The sequence below is a fragment of the Salminus brasiliensis genome, chromosome 9 (genome assembly GCF_030463535.1).
Source record: "Salminus brasiliensis chromosome 9, fSalBra1.hap2, whole genome shotgun sequence".
In the NCBI taxonomy this organism is placed as follows: Eukaryota; Metazoa; Chordata; class Actinopteri; order Characiformes; family Bryconidae; genus Salminus; species Salminus brasiliensis.
This window is the reverse complement of record NC_132886.1, coordinates 24949295-24971497: the sequence shown is the minus strand read 5'-3', so window position 1 is coordinate 24971497 and position 22203 is coordinate 24949295. Positions and strand designations below refer to the sequence as shown.

The 22203-nt window shown below is 40.8% G+C and overlaps 1 protein-coding gene across 20 annotated transcripts in view; it reads left to right on the top strand.

The window, feature by feature from the left end:
- Window positions 1-22203, top strand: part of ank2b (ankyrin 2b, neuronal) — a 207950-nt gene that overhangs the window by 168618 nt on the left and 17129 nt on the right. For 8 of the 20 annotated variants that reach the window (XM_072687958.1, XM_072687957.1, XM_072687971.1 and 5 more), the window contains 17 exons: window positions 1462-1686; window positions 2675-2773; window positions 4562-4716; window positions 4910-5121; window positions 5346-5550; window positions 6278-6374; window positions 6494-6722; window positions 6982-7107; window positions 7840-7962; window positions 8742-8774; window positions 9545-9566; window positions 11696-16675; window positions 17409-17486; window positions 18073-18204; window positions 19010-19153; window positions 19324-19510; window positions 19604-19679. In XM_072687958.1, coding sequence (XP_072544059.1) covers window positions 1462-1686; window positions 2675-2773; window positions 4562-4716; window positions 4910-5121; window positions 5346-5550; window positions 6278-6374; window positions 6494-6722; window positions 6982-7107; window positions 7840-7962; window positions 8742-8774; window positions 9545-9566; window positions 11696-16675; window positions 17409-17486; window positions 18073-18204; window positions 19010-19153; window positions 19324-19510; window positions 19604-19679 — 7123 coding nt within the window. The remainder of the gene's footprint in view (window positions 1-1461; window positions 1687-2674; window positions 2774-4561; window positions 4717-4909; window positions 5122-5345; window positions 5551-6277; window positions 6375-6493; window positions 6723-6981; window positions 7108-7839; window positions 7963-8741; window positions 8775-9544; window positions 9567-11695; window positions 16676-17408; window positions 17487-18072; window positions 18205-19009; window positions 19154-19323; window positions 19511-19603; window positions 19680-22203) is intronic. The other 12 variants (XM_072687961.1, XM_072687960.1, XM_072687959.1 and 9 more) reach the window with 10 other exon arrangements.

Here is a 22203-nt window from a genome sequence, read left to right as displayed (position 1 = left end):
AAACTATCACTGAAACGCTGAAACGTTTTGCCAGCAGGAGAACCGCACACCTTTCTTTGTATTTAAACCAGCACTGAAGAGTACATTCAGTACCAAGTGGAGTGTGTGCTACACTCCAAATCACAGCACATTCTCAGACTATAAACTAGTTATTGTTCATCATAAACATAAACAACATCTGGTGTTTAATCATAAACAACACACCAGTTGTTTATGATTGGTCAGCGAGGTGAGTGGATTATAAGATATTAAACATACTATAAAAAAGTCTCTACTAAACTAAAAAAATCTGTCCAGAATCTCTCATTATAGAACATTTTTTATTAAAAATTAATACTGAAGTAAAGAAAATACTTTTTAAAATTATTATTATACATTATTAATCAGCAGCTTATCTAAACTGTGTGGCTGTATTATTTATACAAACACAAGATCGGATTGGATCAGTCATACAGGGCCAAAATAGTCCCTGCTTTAGATGTATATTAATAAATTCACAAAACAGGTTCATTTTCTAACCAAATGTATTGAATTTTAAAATTAAAATAAAATAAAAAAAATATTTCAAGCACAAATTGGTTTTCTTTGGAAATCCATGACAAGACTTACCAGACTCTAGGTCAGTAGGTGCGATATGATCCACATACAGTAGCATAATGTACAGCTAATGCAGTTCAAGCAAAAATCCATGGCATGAGTCATGTGGATTTGGGTTTTATTGTGGGAAATAAAAGCATTACACAACATTCGGTGGGTGTTGAATGCTTTGCAGGCCATTCATTATCTGGGATATTTACATACCATGGTGTCATTATGCTTCTACACCCTGCTCTGTCTGTTGTCCTCTCTGTAAATTTTGTACATTTTTACATTCAGTGCACTTGGTAATCCTGACAGTGTTCTATTACAAGACCCCTCAAGCATGCTGGAGAATGTTTCCACTGTTGTGTGTGCTGTTTCACTGTAACATCTCCACATCAAAGCATATCTGGGTGTGTGTCATGAGTCTGGTTGTACCCTACCGCATTAAACTTCCAGCTATTCACACTGTCTGCAGCTGCTGTGTGTGTGAGTGTGTAAGTGTGAGTGTATGTTGTGTGTGCATGTGAAAAAAACAATGCAAATAAATATGAAATGAGCAATTACAGTTTAAAAGTTGACAAGGATTTAGGAACCTTCAGTTATAATACATTCATTTTGTCACTGTTATATCAAAACATTGTAACCATATTTTCCAGTTTTTAATGTTTACCAGTTAAAAAAGCCAGCTGAGTGAAATTTACATGGTAATTGTACAAATAAATATGTTCCAAAATGACAATAAATTGAACACATTAAAGCTCCACAGTGTTTTGTTATGACAGTGATGATGTATTTATACTCATTAACCCCAACAGAACTCCAACAGTCTTGTGATCCTCTTCTCCTAGTACCAACACAGCATTTCCCCCTTCTTTGCAGCTTTCTCGTCAGCTTTATGGTGGACGCCCGCGGAGGTGCCATGCGAGGGTGCCGTCACAACGGCCTGAGGATCATCATCCCACCCAGAAAGTGCAGCGCCCCAACACGGGTGACCTGTCGACTGGTCAAACGCCATCGCCTGGCTACAATGCCCCCTATGGTGGAAGGAGAGGGCTTGGCTAGTAGGCTTATTGAGGTTGGACCCTCTGGGGCACAGTTCCTTGGGTAAGTTCTTCTGATTTTGCCGAAATTGGAATACTGCACCTGAAAACTCAATAAATAAAGAAATAAATAGTGGATATTTTTATGACTTTGATCAAACATATTATATAATTTTTAAATGTTCTAAAATCTAAATTTTTTATACCAGTGATTAGGGATGTTATGCTGTCCATGGCAGTGCCTTTGCTGTTTTGCCTAAAATCTCAGTACTCACCTCTTCTTTTGCCCCTTTGGAAAAAGATAAAGCTTTTCTTGCTTATCTGCGCTTAACTAAACACGTTTGCAGTAACACTCAAGACTTTGTTTTTGCTGCCCAGCTTGCATTAAGGATATTTCTGAGCTTCCTTTCTAACCATGCAAAGCAAAACTCCCCACTTACGAGAACGCTCCATGATTGATTTGATATGTTTAGTGTTATTAGAGTTGACCTAATGTTAATAAGATGTTGGTTGTTGTCATATTCATTCACATCTGATATTTTAATTTTAAGAAATACCATTTAAATTCTGGTAATTTACCACAGACAATAATGAAAAAAAAAACAGTTTTGACCTCCCTCTAAGGAACGTCAATTCCACCCCATGTTTTTATTGTCTTGTATGTATTGATTATGTCCATTGTAAAGCACTTTAAGCAGCTACATGTATAAAACGTGCTTCATAGGTTAAGATTGTATGGCTAAAGGTATTGATTTACACTCAGAACAACACAATAGAAGCCAATGGGCAGTTTTTTTCTATATTGTCTGTGGTAATAAGCTGATTGGGTGAGGTCGAAAGACACTGGAGTGTGTACTTCTCTAGGTAAAAGGAAGCAGCTGTTTTCAAAACACACACAACAGTTTAACGCATTCCTTTAAAATCCAAGTATGTGGGTTAGTTTTGGTCAAAGAGCCTATTCCACAAAACACAGGGTAATGAAGATGAGAACTCCACCCCCAAACTGTTTGTCGTCTGTGCTTTCTTTTTCCACTGCTTCTATTGGATGGCAGTAAACTCCATCTTCCCACTGCCCCGCCCCCTCTGAATGAGGGCGAGAGTTTGGTTAGCCGCATTCTTCAGCTGGGGCCACCAGGGACCAAATTCCTGGGGTAGGAGTGACGCATATGAAACAATCCATGGATGCTGGTCCCATACCCCTTCTTCTCCTTTTGCCCTTCTGTTTTTTTTATCCTTTTATCTTTCCTCACTTGTTCATTTTTCAGTGTGTGTGTGTGTTGATAGTAGTCTGTGTTAGTGTGTTGTGCTATAGTGTACACTTTGGTTCTTTCAGTGTTCTTGTGTTTCATATTCAGGCCTTGCACCATGAGTTGTCTCCAAACTTGTTTCAAAACTGTTCAGATTTGTGCATGGCAAGCTTTTCAACCGCCCTGTTGAGTTGTTTGATCAGATAATTGATTTAGGCCTGCTGTCATTCTGCATCGCTGTTTATTCTAGGGCTTCTACACCTATTGCATACCTGGACTGCGGATTCTGAGTGTTGCGAAGTGAAAACCAAGACATCTGAAGTTAAACACTGCCCAGTGCTCTCATTTTCAGTTTCAGGCTTATACATTAAAATGAAAAATGATGTTGATTACTGCTAACTTCAGAATGTCCAGAATCAAGACAGATAGTCCATGTCCAGTTGAATAATGTCTTGGTCCAAAAATTCTAATCTTAGACTTACAAAAGACTCTTTTTATGTAGTTTTGACATGTTTGGACAAGTCATGATGGACCAGTCATGTTTATATCAAACTGTGCTTTCCACAATTACTGCTACCCTTTATAAAGATGTGCAGAGAATGCTATGTAAAAAAACTGACATGAGGAACATAAGAAAATACACAAATGGAATGGTAGAAAAAAACCTGTTGTCTTGATGTAAATCAGGTCTTGACTATATAAAAACGTGTCACCTATGAAAATGGCTATATCCAGTGTCAAGCCAATTTTAGAGATAACCATGCAGTAGTGAATGAATTGATTTGATTTGAAAAATTTGACTTTCCCTTAGAATTACAGTTTGTAACTAAGTGTCCTAAACTACCTAGACACCTCCATAGCATCACCTTCAAGACAAAAAGCATTAGAAGAAAGCCTCCACTGTCATGAAAACACAAGTTCCTGTTATTTAGTAAAGATTGCTGGGAAATAACTGGGCTCAATGGTCAGATGGGACAGAGGTGAGGGTGATGTACGAGAATTAAATGTCATGTGGAGAAGAGCCTGATCCCCACATTGAAGTGTATGAGTGGTGGTGGTATGATCTGTCTTAGTTCCAAAAATGTTGATAATAGACTGGAAAACCAAAATTTACTGCTTTTGTCGGGGCAGTCGCGTCCAACTATTGAGGACCAAATCTGCAAAGGATCTGGAGAAATTTAGATTTATGTATATTTATTCAGTATTTAATTAATTTTACCTCATTCTATTTCTGGAAAGTTGTTGGAAAGTTTTTTGTTATTGTAGATCTTTATAAAGGGTGACAATAATTGTGGAGATTACTGTACATCTGGCCTACCTGCCCATACTCCTGAAGATCTTCCCCTTATACAAAGCTTAATTCCAAACCTAAGAGAACCCATTTTCCACTACAATTCACATTTTGCTGACCTGATTGATTGGGTGGATCAACCGTGTTATTTACTCTATTAAATTAGAGTTGACGCTCTGTAGAGTGAGTAGATCTTCAGGAGCAAGGTTGTGCTTTTCTGGCTTGGGCTGTTTAGTTTAATTTTGCAGCTAGTCCCAACTTTTGTAGGTCCTGTGTGACATTTCTGGTGTCTATCCTCAATATTGGAGATCTGTTATTTCTTCCAAAACCAGGGACCTCAGCTCTTGTACATTAATGTGATTCTTTTTCTCTAAAACCCCTTTATTTGTGTGGACTTTCAGACCAGTGATTGTGGAGATCCCTCACTTTGCTGCTCTGAGGGGAAAGGAGAGAGAGCTGGTGATTCTGCGCAGTGAGACGGGAGAAAGCTGGAAAGAGCATCACTGTGAATACACGGAGGAGGAGCTCAATCAGATCCTCAATGGCATGGACGAGGGTGAAAATCTCATGCCAGCAATCCAGTATAGATAGATCTTACTCATCTGGAGATGAATATTGTTGTAATCTGAAATGGATATTTTTAAAAAGTGTGATAATGTGCAGGGGTAGAATGTAGTGCATTAGTTCCTCAACTAGTTCCTAACCACATCTTTCACAGACATCTCACTCCAATATCCTGTTTTCCTCAGAGCTGGACCCTCCAGAGGAGCTGGAGAGAAAACGCATTTGTCGCATAATTACCCGGGACTTCCCACAATACTTTGCAGTGGTGTCACGGATCAAACAGGATAGTAATTTAATTGGTCCAGAGGGCGGGATCCTGAGCAGTACAGTGGTACCGCAAGTCCAGGCTGTCTTCCCGGAAGGAGCGCTTACAAAACGCATTCGAGTTGGCTTGCAGGTACCCATAGAGATTGTGTAATACTATGGGCGCATAATATTTACATACTTCTTTGGAAAGATCTAAGTTTGTCGGTTATTCAACTCATTATGACTCATTAAGACATCTGAAATTAAAACCCTATTTGTTCCTTTGATAAACATTATTACTAATTAAGACATATTCCGGAGTATTTCCGCTATTAATCACGTAATTCCCGTTACACCTGCTTCTTTCTTGATTAGGCTCAGCCTGTGAACATGGACGTGGTGAGAAAAATCTTAGGAAACAAAGCTACATTCAGTCCTATAGTCACCCTGGAGCCCCGTAGGAGGAAGTTTCATAAACCTATTACCATGACGATCCCTATCCCCAAGAGTTCCACCGACCCTGTACTCAACGGCTTTGGAGGAGATACGCCCACACTCCGACTGCTGTGCAGTATCACAGGTGAGTGCATTCCCATAAAGACATAATTTAAAGATTTTTTAAACGGAATAGCTTCACCAGACATGCTAACATGGCCAAGAGTAAGAGCGGCCAGAAGCTGGTAGCACTTATTAGCGTGATGTAATTGATTTGATGCTAATTGACCCTATGTTTACATTTATTGTTGAAAACATTTGGATAAGAAGGCATCAGGAGGCAAAGGCTAATCTGATACATGCTATAATTTGACTTAATATTTATATCAGCTCCACTTACCATATAAGAGCACCTCCTCTCACCCAGTTCTTCAGTAGTCAGGACAGAAGCTCATCTGTTGCTGCACAGTTTTGGTGGACTAGTCCTGCAGTCCAGCAGTGACGCTGAGGTGTTTAAAAACTCCAGCAGCACTGCTGTATCTGCTCCACTCGCACCAGCGCAACACACACTTAACACACCACCACCATGTCAGTCAGTGTCACTGTAGTGCTGAAAATAACCCACCACCCTAATACTACCTGCTCTGTGGGGGTCCTCTGGGGTCCTGACCATTAAAGAACAGGGTGAAAGAAGGCTAATAAAGTATGCAGAGAAACAGATGGACTACAGTCTGGAATTACAGAACTACAAACTGCTCCTATTTGGTAAGAGGAGCTGATATAATGGACAGTAGAATTGTAGATTACAGTAGATTATGTGCAGTGCATTTAAATTACAGTACTGAAGCTACTCTATGTGCACCATCATCTAGGTGGAACCACTCCGGCTCAATGGGAGGACATCACTGGAACCACACCGTTAACTTTTATCAATGACTGCGTGTCATTCACCACAAATGTGTCTGCAAGGTAGATTTTAGAGACGAAAAAACAACCTTCATGAAATAATCTTACAAAGAAGCCTGAAGATTTGAAGCCATTCAGAAATGTGGGGTTTACTTACCATGTCTTCATCTTCCTTTGTTTAGATTCTGGCTAATAGACTGTCGACAGGCCCAAGAGTCCGTCAACTTTGCCACACAGGTTTATCGAGAAATCATCTGCGTGCCATACATGGCCAAATTTGTTGTCTTTGCCAAAACACATGACCCGATAGAAGCTCGTCTGCGCTGCTTCTGCATGACCGATGACAAGATAGACAAAACTCTGGAGCAGCAGGAGAACTTCACAGAGGTGGCTCGCAGTCGGGATGTGGAGGTGGGTGTAAGAGGTGTTTTATTTTAGCATGTTTCAGTCATACAGAAATGTAGCACGGCTGTTTTTGGTAGATGTACAGTATTTATAATGTGTTTAATGTGGCATTAAAATAGAGGTCTATGGAACATTGTTTTTTGACTTAGCAGCGACTCCACAAATGGATGGTCCTGATGTAGCAATGTCAAAATGAGAGTATTTATGCACTATAATAAAATCACTAAAGCATTACAGTGTCAATCATTGTGTTTTCCCACTAAAGGTACTAGAAGGAAAACCAATATATGCAGACTGCTTTGGTAACCTAGTTCCTCTGACCAAGAGTGGTCAGCATCATCTCTTCAGCTTCTTCGCCTTCAAAGAAAACCGACTTGCCCTCTTTATAAAAGTGAGTAGGCAGACTTTCGTTCATGCTCTGTTGCGTTTGCAAATGATTACTGGTTCTAAGCCACGCTGTGTTTATAGTAACCTGCAGACGATAAAGGTCTTTTGACAGTTTTTAGTAGAGATGGGTGGATCGATCGGCTATGTATTGATATCTGCCGATTTTCAGACCAAATATGCGAACGGCGATCAGCTGGTAATTTAGCTAATCCAGAGAGCTGATCAGATTACATGATTCATTTTTTTGGGAGTTGCTGCAGCTCACATATTTGTAGAATGTGTAAAACTAACGTCTCATGGGGCAGCAGAGTAAAGACTTTTAACACCACTAACCCAGTACCCTTTTCGAGAGTACAGCATTAAGCCATTAAGGAGTATCAGCAAAGCTAGCAAACACCACTAACCAGACAGAGCTCAACAGTGCAGTTCTGCACGGGTATTCATGGAGTTTGACAGCATTTTAAGTTGGTTTATTCTAAAAGCAACGTACATTTCCTCCTAATGTACAGAACAGTACACAGAACACTACAGAAACTCTGCACAATGATGCATTACCAAGTAATGTCTGGAAAGGTCAATTTGACATCCAGACCCATCCTCAATTGATATCGGCGATCCTTTGATCGAGCTACAAGAATCCTTAAATCCTTATTGACAGTATATTAAAGTGCATTGAAAAGTCTTACTTTCACCTAATGCTAACTTCTTCAGTGGTTACTTCTTGCAAATCTTGCAGATACGGGACAATACTCAGGAGCCTTGTGGTCGGTTGTCCTTCATGAAAGAACCAAGATCATACAGAAGTCTGGCCCATAATGCTATTTGCAACCTAAATATCACTCTACCAATCTACTCTAAGGTAACAGAGCCACCCTCATCTTATAACACATTTAGATTAATCATTCACATCTATAACACAGCATGAACAGTAAAACCAGATCACTCATGAATCCATTGAATGTCTCTTGAACCCTTTTTTTGGATTTTGTGTTCCTATTAAAGTTCCATTATCCATGAACTCTTGTAACACTTATTTTTGTCATTTTTGTATTTTAATGTCCATATTTTTACCCTCACAAGTTAACCTTTTTTAATGTAATCCAGGTGTGCTTATAGTACACTGACTTTCACTGTGATCAACACATGGGCTATTACACTTAACCATAGTTAGAGCTGTATCTGACTCCACTGTGTTTGACTTATCTGTATGTATGAAGGTCTACAGATAACTGACAATCTAGCTCACACGTTTGAAAGCTAAGGTTAGGCTTAGACTAATCAGAAGGTTAAGATTGATAAGTTTCCAGTAGAATTGACCGAAAACACGCATTTAAATATTTGAATTTCTTAGAGCCTGGCATTCCTGGTACCTTAAATAGACCAGAAAAAGATCAGCCTGTCCTTAAGTCTATTAACCTTTTGTTAAAAGAAGCCAGATTGGTCAGCTGTGTCTGTCCTCCACACATAACCCCGTCTCACGCCATGCCTCATTGGCTGGCTTAAGAAATTCTGTTGCTATGGTAACTGCTTTGCCTGCTCTCTCTTTCCCCTTCTCTCTGTCCTGTATCCCTCTGTCCCTCTTCCTCTTTATCTCTCTGTGCCCTCCCTCTTTCCTTTACTGCTTCTTGCTCCTCAAAGGAATCAGATTCAGACCAAGAGCCTGATGAGGAGGTAACTGTGGAGATATTTTCCTCTATTCTCTTAACATTGGTTCGGTTTTGGATGTCCCCTTTTCTCTATGACTTTGCTGCAGTTGCGGCCTCGCTCAGCTTGTCATAGCTGGGTGATTCCTGCATCGTCTGCAGAAACAGAAAGCTGTAATAGGAAGCAGTGGAGTAAATTACAGAGCTTAGTTGTACTGTTATAGGCTATGAATATAGGTATAGTAGCAAACAGTAAACCACACCGAAGCAAGCCCATGCAGAGAAAACTCACCAGCAATTCGTCCTTGTCCTCATTTGTCAGTTTCACAAGCCATATAGCCAATACCGACCTTGACAGCAGGCTCACTGCATATTTTCTTATACTGCTGTGTGTGTAGGCCATCTGAGGTACACATAGATCGAATGAGGTGCTGGAGATTCTAGCTTTAGTTAGGATTCTGGCTATATTTTAGATGAATTTGTGTCCTCTTGCTTATCTTAGTAAAAGGGTATTCAGTATTACGTTGGTGTCACACAAGAATACTTGTCCAGTCTCCAAAATAGCAACTTTCTCTTGATGTCATTGTGAAGATTGTATTCGGAGCATTTCCATTGGTCCATTTATCAGGAAATGTTGACACAATGTAAAAATTGACTGCCGGATTCACATTTTGTCAAAAGTGAAGACCTGGAAAATTGGAGAAACAAGTTTTTTTTGCGTGACAGCGACGATAAGGTTTTTAAGAAGCTCATGCTGTTAAGACTATAATATGGTTGTGTTATTGCTTCTCTTTTCAGACTAGCCGAACACTCGGGAAATGTAAGGCATTCTTCATGTTTTATTGTCTCCTTTTTATCACATACTGTTAATCCACTAATTTGCTAACTGACTGTAGAATATTAAGTGGAATTAACATCTGTAATAATAAAAAACACAGATAACATTTATAATAATAATAATAATAATAATAATAATAATAGTGTTATTATTATTATCATTTGTGGTTAATCTCAAGTAGATATTCTTTAGATATGTGAAAAATGTTTGTGTGAAAAAGTTTTTTAATGCATCATCCCTCCTCCCCCCCAAAACACCATCAGATACTATAAATATTGTTTATTGAGGTGGCTTATTGATAACCCCTACCTCCAACTATTCATATTTGTAGGACAGTATCTTGTAAATCTCCCAGTTGTGTTACTCTTCCTGACACTCTGCTCACTAAGGAGAGGAAAGCTTTGCAAGATATACTGTCTATGCATGAGTAAATTTCATTCATACTGTGGTGACACTTGTGTGTTTAATTTGTACAAAGACATTGAAATGGCTTCCCACCTTCCATCAAATGTTCAGACAATCTGCAAAGCAAACTAGTGTCCCATGTTCCTTGTAGCATTCCTATATTCCTGTGTATACATATATGTCCAAGGTCTCTAGACACCAGCTTTTACATGTCACTTTATGAAATCAAGGATATTAATAGGTAACCCCCCACCACCCCCAATTTGCTGTAATAACTTTACACTAGATTTAGGAACATTGGTGTACAAAATGTGCTTGCATTCAGCCTCATTTGTGAGGCCAGGTACCCAAAGCTAGCTATTGAAAGATATATGTCCATATAGGCTTTTTATTGGGCATAGGGACTTTAGGCTCATGTCCGGCTGCTCCAGAACATCCCATTGGATTGCCAATGCTTTTATGAGATACACAAGCTGTGTGCAAGCAACTGAATTTAAGTGTCTGGACACATTTGGGCATATATTTATATATATATGGTAACATGCATGCATAGCTTTAATTAGAGCATAAATGTAGGCTAAATTATGTATGCAAACATTTGCATACATATGAACTGACCAGCGACACCTTGTGGAGTAAGGTTAAGACTAAAAAATGATCACCACACTATGTAATGTTAGATGGTGTTTTAGTTCCAATTCTAAGTGTCTGGCCTGGGATGAAAATCTAACAGACACTTACCTTCCAACCCAAGGCTGCATGTTAATAATATCCTTAACTTTGCATGGAAATAACTTGGCTTACATAGTGTGTGTGTGTGTGTGTTTGTGTGTGTGATGGTGTGTGTGTTGTGTGAGTTTGTGCCTAAAGTATGATTGCCTTCCTTTCTTTTTTTTGTTTTTGCTTAACATTTACTCAACACTGTTCATTATCACAGTTTACTTTCATCACTCCACATTTTTCTGGTTATATCTATACAGTTAGATTGTGCTATCATGTTTATATTCATTTTACTCTACCAGAAATGTAGTGTACTCACAGTGTATTCATCAGGGATGGATCATGATTTATTTTAAGCTGACTTTGCGTTTTTCCACTGTCATCTAAACCACTTGATCATCATTTGTATAATTTCATTCCTGAAATTCAAACGGTAGTGCTATATCACTGGCTTTCTTTTTGAAACAAACAAAAATGTGGTTTTGAAAACATTGTTTATTTCTCTCTTTCTCTCTCTCTCATTCCCTTTTCTGTAGACATGAGTTTTACATCTTGAGCAATATTGAGCAGTCTTGTCTGTCTGTGTTGCTCCTCCACAGTATGTGAACCTGTGTTTGTTTTTTTATTATTATTTTTTTTTTTTCAAATTCTCCAATTCAATTGTCATTTCAGTTTGATTCATACTTTTTTGTCTCACACGTGTGAATGTGCTGCTGTACAGACTGTGGATAAGCAAGTTATTTCCTGCTTGTTTCCCTAGAATATTTAAGGTTTGGTTAGTGTTTGCTTTGCAGTTGTTGTTTCATCATTCCTGTAGGTCCATTATCCGTCCTCCTATATTCCACTTCACCCTCCCCTCAGTCAATCCTATGCTGATCCTTGAAACGTTGTGCTGTTCCTATCCTGATGTCATTTTCAACTCTCTGTTCCCTTTAATTTAAATTTTGGTTAATTTGCTCCTTAAATGTCCTGTTTCAAAACGGAAGATGATGAAGATACTGAAACGTCTACGGAGACATCCGTCCTGAAAACGCACTTGATTCGAGAGTCGCCCGCCCTTGCAAGCCCCGATTTACTGTCTGAGGTGTCAGAGATGAAACAAGATCTGATCAAAATGAGCGCCATTCTGACCACTGATCCCTCCGAGAAGTCAGGCTCTATGCAAGGGGGTGATCTAGAAAAAGGGGTGGAGGAGGTGTCAGGGGAGCCTTTTGAAATAATGGAAAAGGTCAAAGAAGATTTAGAGAAAGTTAGTGAGATTCTAAGGAGTGGGACATATGAGGATGAGGTTGTCATGGAGTCCGCAAAAGCAGAAGGGCGCCCATATAGAAAGGACGAGGAGTGGGTTCTGCTCTCAGACTGTGAAATTGAGGAGGCCAAAATGATGGCAGCTTTTGAGACCCAGGAACCGCTCCTTAAGGATATTCGCGGCAGCAGAGGGACACAGAGACAAAAGGGGGTCAAGGAAGAACCTAAAGAATACCTTCTGGATGTTCCTGTGACTGCTGGAGCTGCATCACAAGAGCCTGTGGTGCAGGAAAAGTTCACCGAAGTTGTTTTGCGCAGAGGTGGTAAGAAGATTATACCAACTGTACTCAAAGACACCAAGGCACCTGTAACAGAAGTGAAAAAGCCTGCTCGAAGAAAAGGACCTCAGGGACACACAGAGGAATCCCACATACCCCGCTCAAAAGCAGGCTCTGTCAGTGAGAACAAAGGAAAGGCCCAGGGTGAAGATACTCTCCTGAGTGCCCCCTCTCACCAGAAAAAGTCACCTGTATCACCAGTTGTTGAGGAAACACCTATTGGTTCCATTAAAGACAAGGTTAAGGCTCTTCAAAAGAAAGTGGAGGAGGAACAAAAGGGACGAAAGCAGACTGGCAGCAAACCCTCTGTTGGAACTACAGAAAAAAAACAGTCCCCTGCCACCAAAGACCAAAAAACATCAGGCCCCAAAAAATCACAAGCTTCACCAAAATCCCAGAAAAGTGAGTCAGAGAAGCTAGAAGAGACTATGTCAGTGAGAGAACTCATGAGAGCTTTTCAGACGGGACAAGATCCTTCAAAGAGAAAGTCTGGACTCTTTGAACACAAAGTAGCTTCTGGACCAAAACCCACACCCACAGGTCAAGTAAACGACACTGTGCCCACGCAGTCCCTGTCAGAAGCACCATCATTTGAACAGGAAGTGTCACTCGATGCCATGGAACCACAGCAAGAAAAAGAACTTCAGATTAGCCCGGAGATGAGACATTCCAAAGACTTTAGTGCAGACATAAGAGCTGAACTTGAAGATAATGCTCAGTACCAACAATTTAAGAAGTCAGAAGCAGAAGATGAAGGTAGCTGCTCTGGTTTAGCCTCAGCAGAACCTACAGTTGAGGCAGATGTGCCTACTGCAGTTCCCCAAGATCTGTCTAAACGCAGAGAGAGACGACCAGACGGTGGGCCTGAGAGTAGTGCGCTTGATGATAGCCCTGACAGTGTGAAAAATGAAGGACTGGCCGATTCACCTTGTGCCAGCGTAGGTGAAGGTGAAGTGCACATGAGCTCAGAGGAAAGTTACAAACATGAAGGCATGGCAGAGACTCCAGAAACAAGCCCTGAAAGCCTCTCATCATCACCTAAGCGGCCAGGTCAATCTTTGCTTGGAAAGGTGACAAAAGTAGCACCAGTTACTGCCAAGAGCAAGAAAAGCCAAGAGTCAGCTTCCGTTAGTGCAGATACTGCTGATGAGCAGGCATCTACCGCAACTCTTCGGCGATCATCTGTGAAAAAAGCAGTTGAAGATCCCTCAAAAAGTGAGTGTCTGAGTGCACCCCAGGGCAAAACTGTTACATTTGGTGATGAAAAACCCCCTGTTGATCAGGACATTCTTGCATCCAAACCACCTAAAACTCGGAAATTAACAAAAAGAGGTTCAGAAACAATAGAGAGTTTTTTAAGTGATGAAGAATCCACTGATGGCCAGCCAGCATCGCTCTCTCTTGACTCTGTGGCCTCAAGGTCAGACCCACAGGGTCATAGAGGTTTAGTGCTGCCTCTTAGACACCAAGATTCTGAGACCAATAGCCCAGTAGCTGATGACTCTATAACCATTAGTCACAAAGACTCTTTAGAAGGTAGTCCCCTTATGGATGACAACTCCTCCCATAAAACCCCAGACTCAATTGAGCCTAGTCCAACTAAGGAATCCCCCTGCCGCGACTCTCTAGAAAGCAGCCCTGTAGAGCAGAAAACCACCATGGCCTTTCCTCCTACAGTAGCGCAAACCAGTGTGACTGCAGGGCACCTGACATCCTCCAAAGCTCCCGAGTTCCCCCCAGAGAATTTGCGTAGTAGGCTTCTCAGAGACCAGGAGGGTAGTGCCGACGATGACAGTTGTGAGCAGACGTCTCAGCTGACAAGTTCGGGTAAGAGTCCCCTTTCCCCTGACACCCCAAGTTCTGAAGAGGTAAGTTATGAGGTCAATCCTAAAACCCCAGACCTTATGGTCCTGTCCATGTCCCTAAAGCCACCAGTCATACCTGAGGATGCAGAGGAAGATGATGAGTTGGAGTGTGGCATGACTCAAAGGAAATTCACCCCAGAGGAAGAGATGTTTAAAATGGCTGCCAAAATAAAAACATTTGATGAGATGGAACAAGATGCAAAAGGCAGAAAGGACAATAAAAAAGATATGTCGTCCTCTCAGACCGCGATTGGGTCTGAAGAAGGACATGAAAGCATCAAACTGATTGGGCTTGCATCCAAAGATGAAGCAATCTCAGTGGATGGCCTTGAGCCCACTGAGTCCAAACAAGGGTCAGAGGTAGCACAGTCTGTAGAAACTACTATTAAAGTACAACCTCCCTCTCCTTTTCCAGCAGGTATGCATGAGAGCCCTCAAAGAGCTGAGGACATTCACCAAACCATGGCCCACACTGCAGCGTCAACAGATCAGCAATCAGCAAAGGAGGGACCTCAGTCTGTCTCAGAAAAGCATATCCCAAAAGCTCAACAGACCCCTCAAGAGCCAAACGAAAAGGGATGTGTTAGTGCTAAAGAGTTAGAACAGACCACCAAAACATCGTCCAGCAATGAAGGTGCAGCAAATATAACTGATGAACAAAAAGAGGAAAGTCTAAGAAAGTTGAGGGGAAGCTCAGATGATGACAGGAGTGGAAAGCAGAAAGATGCATCTGGTTATCAGAAAGTTGATAGCAAGTCACAAAGTGTGACTGAATGTAATGTAACAGATGAGGTTAAAGGGGATCACATGAGGCATACATCCGACATAGATTTAGGCAGGGAATGCTTAAGGGCGGAAGCTGATTCTGTGCCCATTATTATTGGGCAAGCAAGGGAAACATTTAAACCAGAAATTTGTATTTATGATGACACTGAAGAAGATGATGAAGACCTTGAACCTCCTAAAACAAAGTCTAGAGGAGTAACTGCAAAAACCGAGGCAGACTCTTGGAGTGCTATGCGAGAAGATGATGACGCCTTTGCTGCAAGAGTCAGAGAGGAGGAGCAAAAGATTTTGGGTCTGATGGTAGATCATCAGTCCCAAGGAGCAACTCCAGACACCACACCCGGAAGGACACCCACAGAGGAAGGCACGCCAACAAGCGAACAAAACCCTTTCCTTTTCCAAGAGGGTAAACTTTTTGAAATGACCAGAAGTGGTGCAATAGACATGACCAAAAGAGGCTATGAAGAGGAAGGGTTTGCTTTCTTTCAAATAGGAGAACAGCCAATTGAGGAGGCACTTGCAGAGGATGTTAGGGAAGAGCCTAGTGGGGACGTCCCTGGAGCAGCGAAAGAGGTTGGCCTTAACCTAACATTGCAGATTAAATCAGAAGCTGATCAGTCTTCTAAAGAGGCGGCAGATGCATCTATCAGCTCCCCACCTGAGGATGATCAGTTGGGCTCAGCTGCCAAATCAGATGCCTCAAAGTCTAGAATCCCTATTAAAATGGGTGTTTCTGCCTCAGTCAAAACCACAAAGAAAACTCAAGTGGCAACAGAAGCTGAAGACATAAAACCAGACAAATTATTAGAAGTTAGTCCCTCAGGGACTGATCTTGGTTCTCCAGACACAGTCATTACTGATGTCCAGACAGCGGTTTCAACAGTTACTAGGTCAGTTTATTCCCAACAAGACCAAGAGTCCTCAGATTCCTCACCAGAAGATCAGCAGTCAGTAAAAGAGCTACCCAAACCCTCTGAAAAGACGTCCCCAACTTCTGATGGGATTTCCAAATCAAAAACCAAGCCTGTCTCTAAAAGTCATACTACGTCTACTCAGAAAAAGTCTTCGTCTTCTAAGGAAGAGGAGAAGCCAAAATCAAGAATACCTGTAAAAGCCCTAAAGTCAGAGACAGGGCAAGACTCATCTGTGAAACGTGCTGAATCTGTAAAGGACAAAAAATCCAAGTTGCCTGTAAAACCTGAAACAAGGAGAAAATCTGAGACAGACACGGGTCCCTCTGTAAGCTCCAGAGTGACAAGGTCTAGCAAAACCAGGAGCTTCTGTGAAAGTGAATCTACCAAGAAACCAGCTAAAAAGGACCAGGGTCATCCAACAAGTACTGAGATTTCCAGCAAATCTAAGACAGTGCCATCAAAGCTACCAGTCAGGGGGAAGGCTGGTCAACCATCCCTCACCTCTACACCTGGAAAAAAAGAGCAGCACCCCGAGAAACACAAGCAGCCTATTGATTTTTCGGAAGAGATTAGTGATGAGGCAGCTAAGCTAGTGGAGAGGTTGGCTCAAGCTGAGAAAGAAAATGAGGAGGCAGCTGCCATGTCGGATGATGAAAGCAGCACCGTAGATGTCTCGGTAATAGAGAGCGAGCCTTTCCCTGACATGCAGATGCCTCTTCCTGAGGACCCATTGGTCATTAGGCCTCGGTGGGACGACCCTGTTGAGACGCAGATGGAAAGAATCCCTGCCGATAAAGGCCAAGTCCAAAGTCAAGGTATCCCCCGTCACAAGGGGCCCATTCTCTCTCTCTCATCTGCCTCAGCACATTAGCGATGAAGGTGCTGCCTCTCTGTCTTGTAGCTAAAGTTTCAACTCTTTGTGGTGCTTCTGTGATGTTTCAATTGTGTTTGTGCCTGTCTCCTTTCCTGTATGTGTCGTAGTACTGTAAAGAATGGTTTAAGGTATGTTAGGGAGTTAAGCTGCAGAGCATGCGATAAATAGTGCTGACGTTTGTATAGCCTTTATGTATGTTGCCTTATTATTCCATAAGTTTACTAGTGAGTGAGTGAGCATATTGTATTCCCTTAATATTTGCTGTTTTGCATTATATTTCGCAGTGTACTGAAGGAAACACTAGCTATAGTCTGATATTATTCGTTTGAGAAAGAGAATGTCACTGATGAAAAATGGCACCTCTGACAGTAGTGCACCTGCTGTATAATAGAAAACAATAAATGCAGATCATTAAGAAGTAGAGTTATGTGAATGTTGTACATATCCAATGAGATATCATGCTTATATCAAAGCCCTGAAAAGGAAAGTTTCAAGAGAAAGCCAGTGATTAAGTATTCATATTTCATATAAAATATTGATGGATATGATCTCCTCCCTGTAGTCATTGATTGCTCCTACACAACATTTTCTGGCCTGTTTTCATATGCATTACATTCAAGATTGCATTTTGGTGGTGTTGTCTTTCTCATTTGTTTTGATGGTGGCATTTGCAGTGGACCCACAAGATGAAGCTGACAGGAAGGAGGGACGATTAGCTGTAATGGCTGACCACCTAGGTTTTAGCTGGACAGGTAAAAACCTTATTAGTAGATGGAGCTAGACTGTTAATAGTGAAACAGGGCAGGTTTTGATTTTTCATGATATGCAAATTAGGTTAGCAAATTTTATGAGTGGCAACAGTCAGTTATCCAGATAACTCGTGTTGAACCAGAAAGTTTTGTCCATGTTGTCCCCACATATTAGATTAGGATTAGGGTGGGCTATAACAATAGGGGCCATTTGAGAATCCCAACTGAGTGCCAGTAACAACACTTATACAAACCCACTTAGAACCCATGCCCACCTGGAACCCATGTAGCCCACATTCCACACATGTGAGCCCCACATGAACATGTTGGCTAGGTAGAAATTAGTATTTAAATATGAATGGTTTCCTGAATATGAAATTAGATATTCAGGAAACCATTACTCTGATAAATATTCAGGAGTAGGCTTACTTGTTTCACTAGTTTATCAATCACATGTTGGATTACATATTTATTATGTATATTTTTACTTGTATGTTTTTGCAATGTGTGTATGAAATATTATGTTCTTCAGACTGTATATTTCTTTTTTCATTCAGCACAAACATTTGTGTCTCTATTGTTCATCCAGAACTGGCTCGTGAACTTGAATTTGGTGAAGAGCAGATCAATCAGATAAGAGTCGAAAATCCAAACTCACTTCAGGATCAGAGTCATGCCCTCATAAGACTATGGACAGAAAGAGAGGGGACAAATGCTACAGGTAGGACTGTCAATCAGTACTCTGGTTAGTGGTACTCTGAGTGGTTAGCCATTGGTGTATTGCACTGATTAGTTTATGTATGGAGAAAGGTTAAGTAAAATGCATTTGTTGTTTATTAGCTTGAGGTGCAATTATTCTGTTAGTGTCTCTGAGTACGTGTTGGGAGTGTGGAAGCAGGTGAAGTAACATAAATAAGCACAGATGATGCAATGGAAAAGGAAAATCACAGACACCTTTGAAAGGTAATTTAAATGTGTTCCAGCCTTATCTGTAGTGTAGCCAAAGTACTAAATGCAGGAATGTCTGTGATTTATTTTCGATGACAGTGCAGCTCATTTACCATACAGATGTAAATAAATAAATACTTTTATATCACTAAAGTTACAAAACTTTTTCATGACAACTGAGACAATTATTCTGAAGGGCCTTTTATGTCTAATAATGTCTAAAAGTGTTGTGATTCATCATACACTATATGTCAAAATGTTTGTGGACACCCCTTCTAGTTCTACTTCTACTAACGCTCTGCAAACAATTTCTTATAGCAATGCTCCAAAATCTAGTAGAAAGCCTTCCCTGGACAGTAGAGACAATTAATCCAACAAAAGCAGGATGAACTCTTGTTAATACCCTTGATTTTAGAAGAAATAATGAATGAGCAGGTGTCCCAATACCTCTGTACATATAGTGCATGTTTAGTTATAGATGTTGTTCATTGTTTGAGGTCATGCTAAGAAAACTTACACAAAATCCACAGAATGAATGAAGTGTAACATGCTGAATGAATTGTAAAACTTCTCCACAGAGAGCACTTTGATCAGAAAACTCACAAAGATTAATCGTATGGATATTGTACATCTCATCGAGACAAAGATCATCCAGTCCACTCAGGAGTCATCACATACCTATGCAGAAATTGAGCAGACCATATCACTGGATCACAGTGAAGGTAATGATAATATACACTTAAACAATTCAAAAAACAAACACATTAAACAGAAGATAAACTTTGACAAGCCCAGTTCTGCCTTCAACTTGAAGTGGAGAACTGCTGCTTGTTGCTTTTGTAGCCCTGCCTTACTTTTAAAGACTGGAATTAGAGTGTTATCTCTTCTTCAGGTTTCTCAGCTCTTCATGAGGATATGGACAGCCCTAGGTCAGGCAGACGCACAGTGTTCACTCCAGGAAGGCCAGAATCTGGGCAAGAACCTCCAATAGTGTCTGTAGAGGATCTCTCTTCCAGTATATCTTCCCTCAATGATACGCAGAAAGAGAAGTTATTGACAGACAAAGATAAAGGTCAAGAGTAAGTCACCTGAGAAACACCACATATTTTAAATGAATAAAATCAGTGGTTTTGAAAGGGCTTCATGTTTAACTCCATATTGGTGTTTTCCAGTGTTTTTGGAGGCTCAACACAGTCTCATTTTGAGATGATTGGTCTGAAGCAACAGTTCCCAGGCACTATCAAACAAGTAAGTCCCTTCTTTACCCTGTACAAAACTGTGCCTTGGATGCTCCAGTCCCAAGTGTATGGTCAAGTTTGCAAAGAGAGAGCTGTTCCTAAACCATCATCAGACGACCCTCCACAGCAGTTAAATCCCATTGATGATGACCATCTCCAAGAATTAGGGGCAGCAGGGGGTCAATCGGTCCATATCCCTATTAGAATGGATGCTGGAGATAATATTACATCCACTCTATCAACCAGGGGCCGTAGACCAAGCGAGCAAATAACCATGACAGATTTCGGAGACACATTGCTTGAGTTTGAGCATACTGAGCAAGATTTTGGTGAACTGTATGTGGAGCTCCCACAAGCACCCAAGGATCATGTTTCTCCAATATCACTTTCCTTCTGTCAAGTATCAGATGAAGCTAATGTGACATCCCAAACACCTGAGGCAAAAGCTGTGCCTGAAATGCCAAGAAAACAAAGCCTCAGTGAAGAGTACATAAAGCGCCATGTTGAAGAGATTTCTGATAAATTCTACAGAACATTGTTTGGTGAAACTTACGTTTCTGTAACGTCCATTGGCAAGGATATTACCTTAGTTACAGAGACCTTTCAGTTATCTAGTAAGAGCAAACTGGATGGTTCCCTTCATGCTAAACCTGTTTATGAAACAGAGGTCTCAGACCAGGCCAAAGTTACTGATGTTAATCGGGTTAATATTGAGACACCTGAGTTAGCTTGTAAACCAAATGTCAAAAATGTTATGACTTCCTTAGACCCCATTGACACAAATCCTGAAACCAATAAGCAAGTGCAAAACTTGATGCAGTCAGTTTGTATTTCACCACCAGAACAACTGTCCCCTAGGCATGAGGCTCATGTTTCAATAAGCAGTGTTCTTTCTCCTTATACTCAGATGTCAGCTGACTCAGAAACTGGGCAAATACATCAATTATCACATTCTGTTGTGACTGAATCTTTAAATTTGAGTTCCAGTGAAGAACAATTCACAATAACTGTACCATACAGAACACCAACCCAGTGCACCGAAACCATACACAGCAGTACTATATCTGTTCCACTTCCAGACTGTGCACCTACCACTGCGGTTTGTTTATCTCAAACAGAACATAGATCATCACCATTATCAGAATATGAATATCTAACTGACCTGGAAATGCCTTTACACGAACATCGATCCTCATCACCAGAATCTGTAACCTCACTGCCTCTAGACTCACCAATACCATTTGACTACCATTACAGATCAGAATCAATTGACTCATCTGTATTAATGTCTGAAATCCGAGCATGTTCACCCGAATCTGTAGCATCAGGAACTGATTGGACACTGCTCTCTCCTGACTCTCCTTTACCTGATTTCAGACCACTTTCGCCTGTACCACCAGTTTGTGTATATGAAACACCTGAATTCACAGTGTATGTTGAAGAATGTAGAACCTCCTTTGATCCTCAAGATGGACTGTACTCATCTGTACATACATCAGATACTCATACACCTTTTTTGACGGTTACTGATGAAGCTGATAGACCATTTTCACCAGGATCATGGATTTACTGTAGATCAGTCTCTCCTGAATCAAATGAATCTTTGTCTTTTGGGTCTTTTACTTGTGAAAGCTTATATAGAGAATCGTCCCCTGAGAATGGCTCAGAAAATGATAGTTGGAATGCTGATGATATCTTGATTGATAGACCATCCTCCCCTGAATCAACTACATCTTTAAATGAGTTTACGCCACTTTCTTTGGATTCACCAGTTCCTAGTTTTACCCCAGAGGTATGTGACTTTCTAGGGCAACAAAAAGAATATTCCTCATCAACAACTCAGTCTGAGATTTCAGATGTAGGCAGTGAGCTGTCATTTGATTGGCTGTTTGAAGAGCGGCCATCATCACCTGAATCAGTTGTGTCAGAATGGAGGTGCCTTTCACCTGATTCACCTCTACCCAGCTTTGCTCAAAACATATGTGAATTTGTCACGCCTATAAAAGAATATGGATCTGTGTCACCTGAGACAGATCATTCAGACCGAGAATTTGATCATATGTCATCAATACTTTTACCAGTTGAATGTCGAACAGTGTCACTTGAATCACTGTCATCTGTAAATGGGCGTCTTTTGCCTGATTCTCCATTACCAAACTTTACTTCTACAATATGTGAACTGAATATGTATCTGGGAGGATATAGATCTGAATCACCTGAATCAGATCTTTCAGACAGAGAGGGCAGTCCTGTTGCACCCATGACAGAGCTATTTGAGGATCGGCCATCGTCGCCTGAATCGGTATCATCTATAAATGTCCGTACAACATTTTCATCTGGTTCATTAGTACCTGAGTATAGCATGACCTGCTATAGTTTACCAGCACCTGATTACGGCATATCATCAGATGTCCACAGTACACCACCACTTGAAATGGGATCATCAGGTGTTTCTAACTTTGATTCTAAGGTCCAGCAAAGTGCACTAAAACCAAAGCCTTGTCAGGCAATCATTTTAGAAATTGATATCTCAA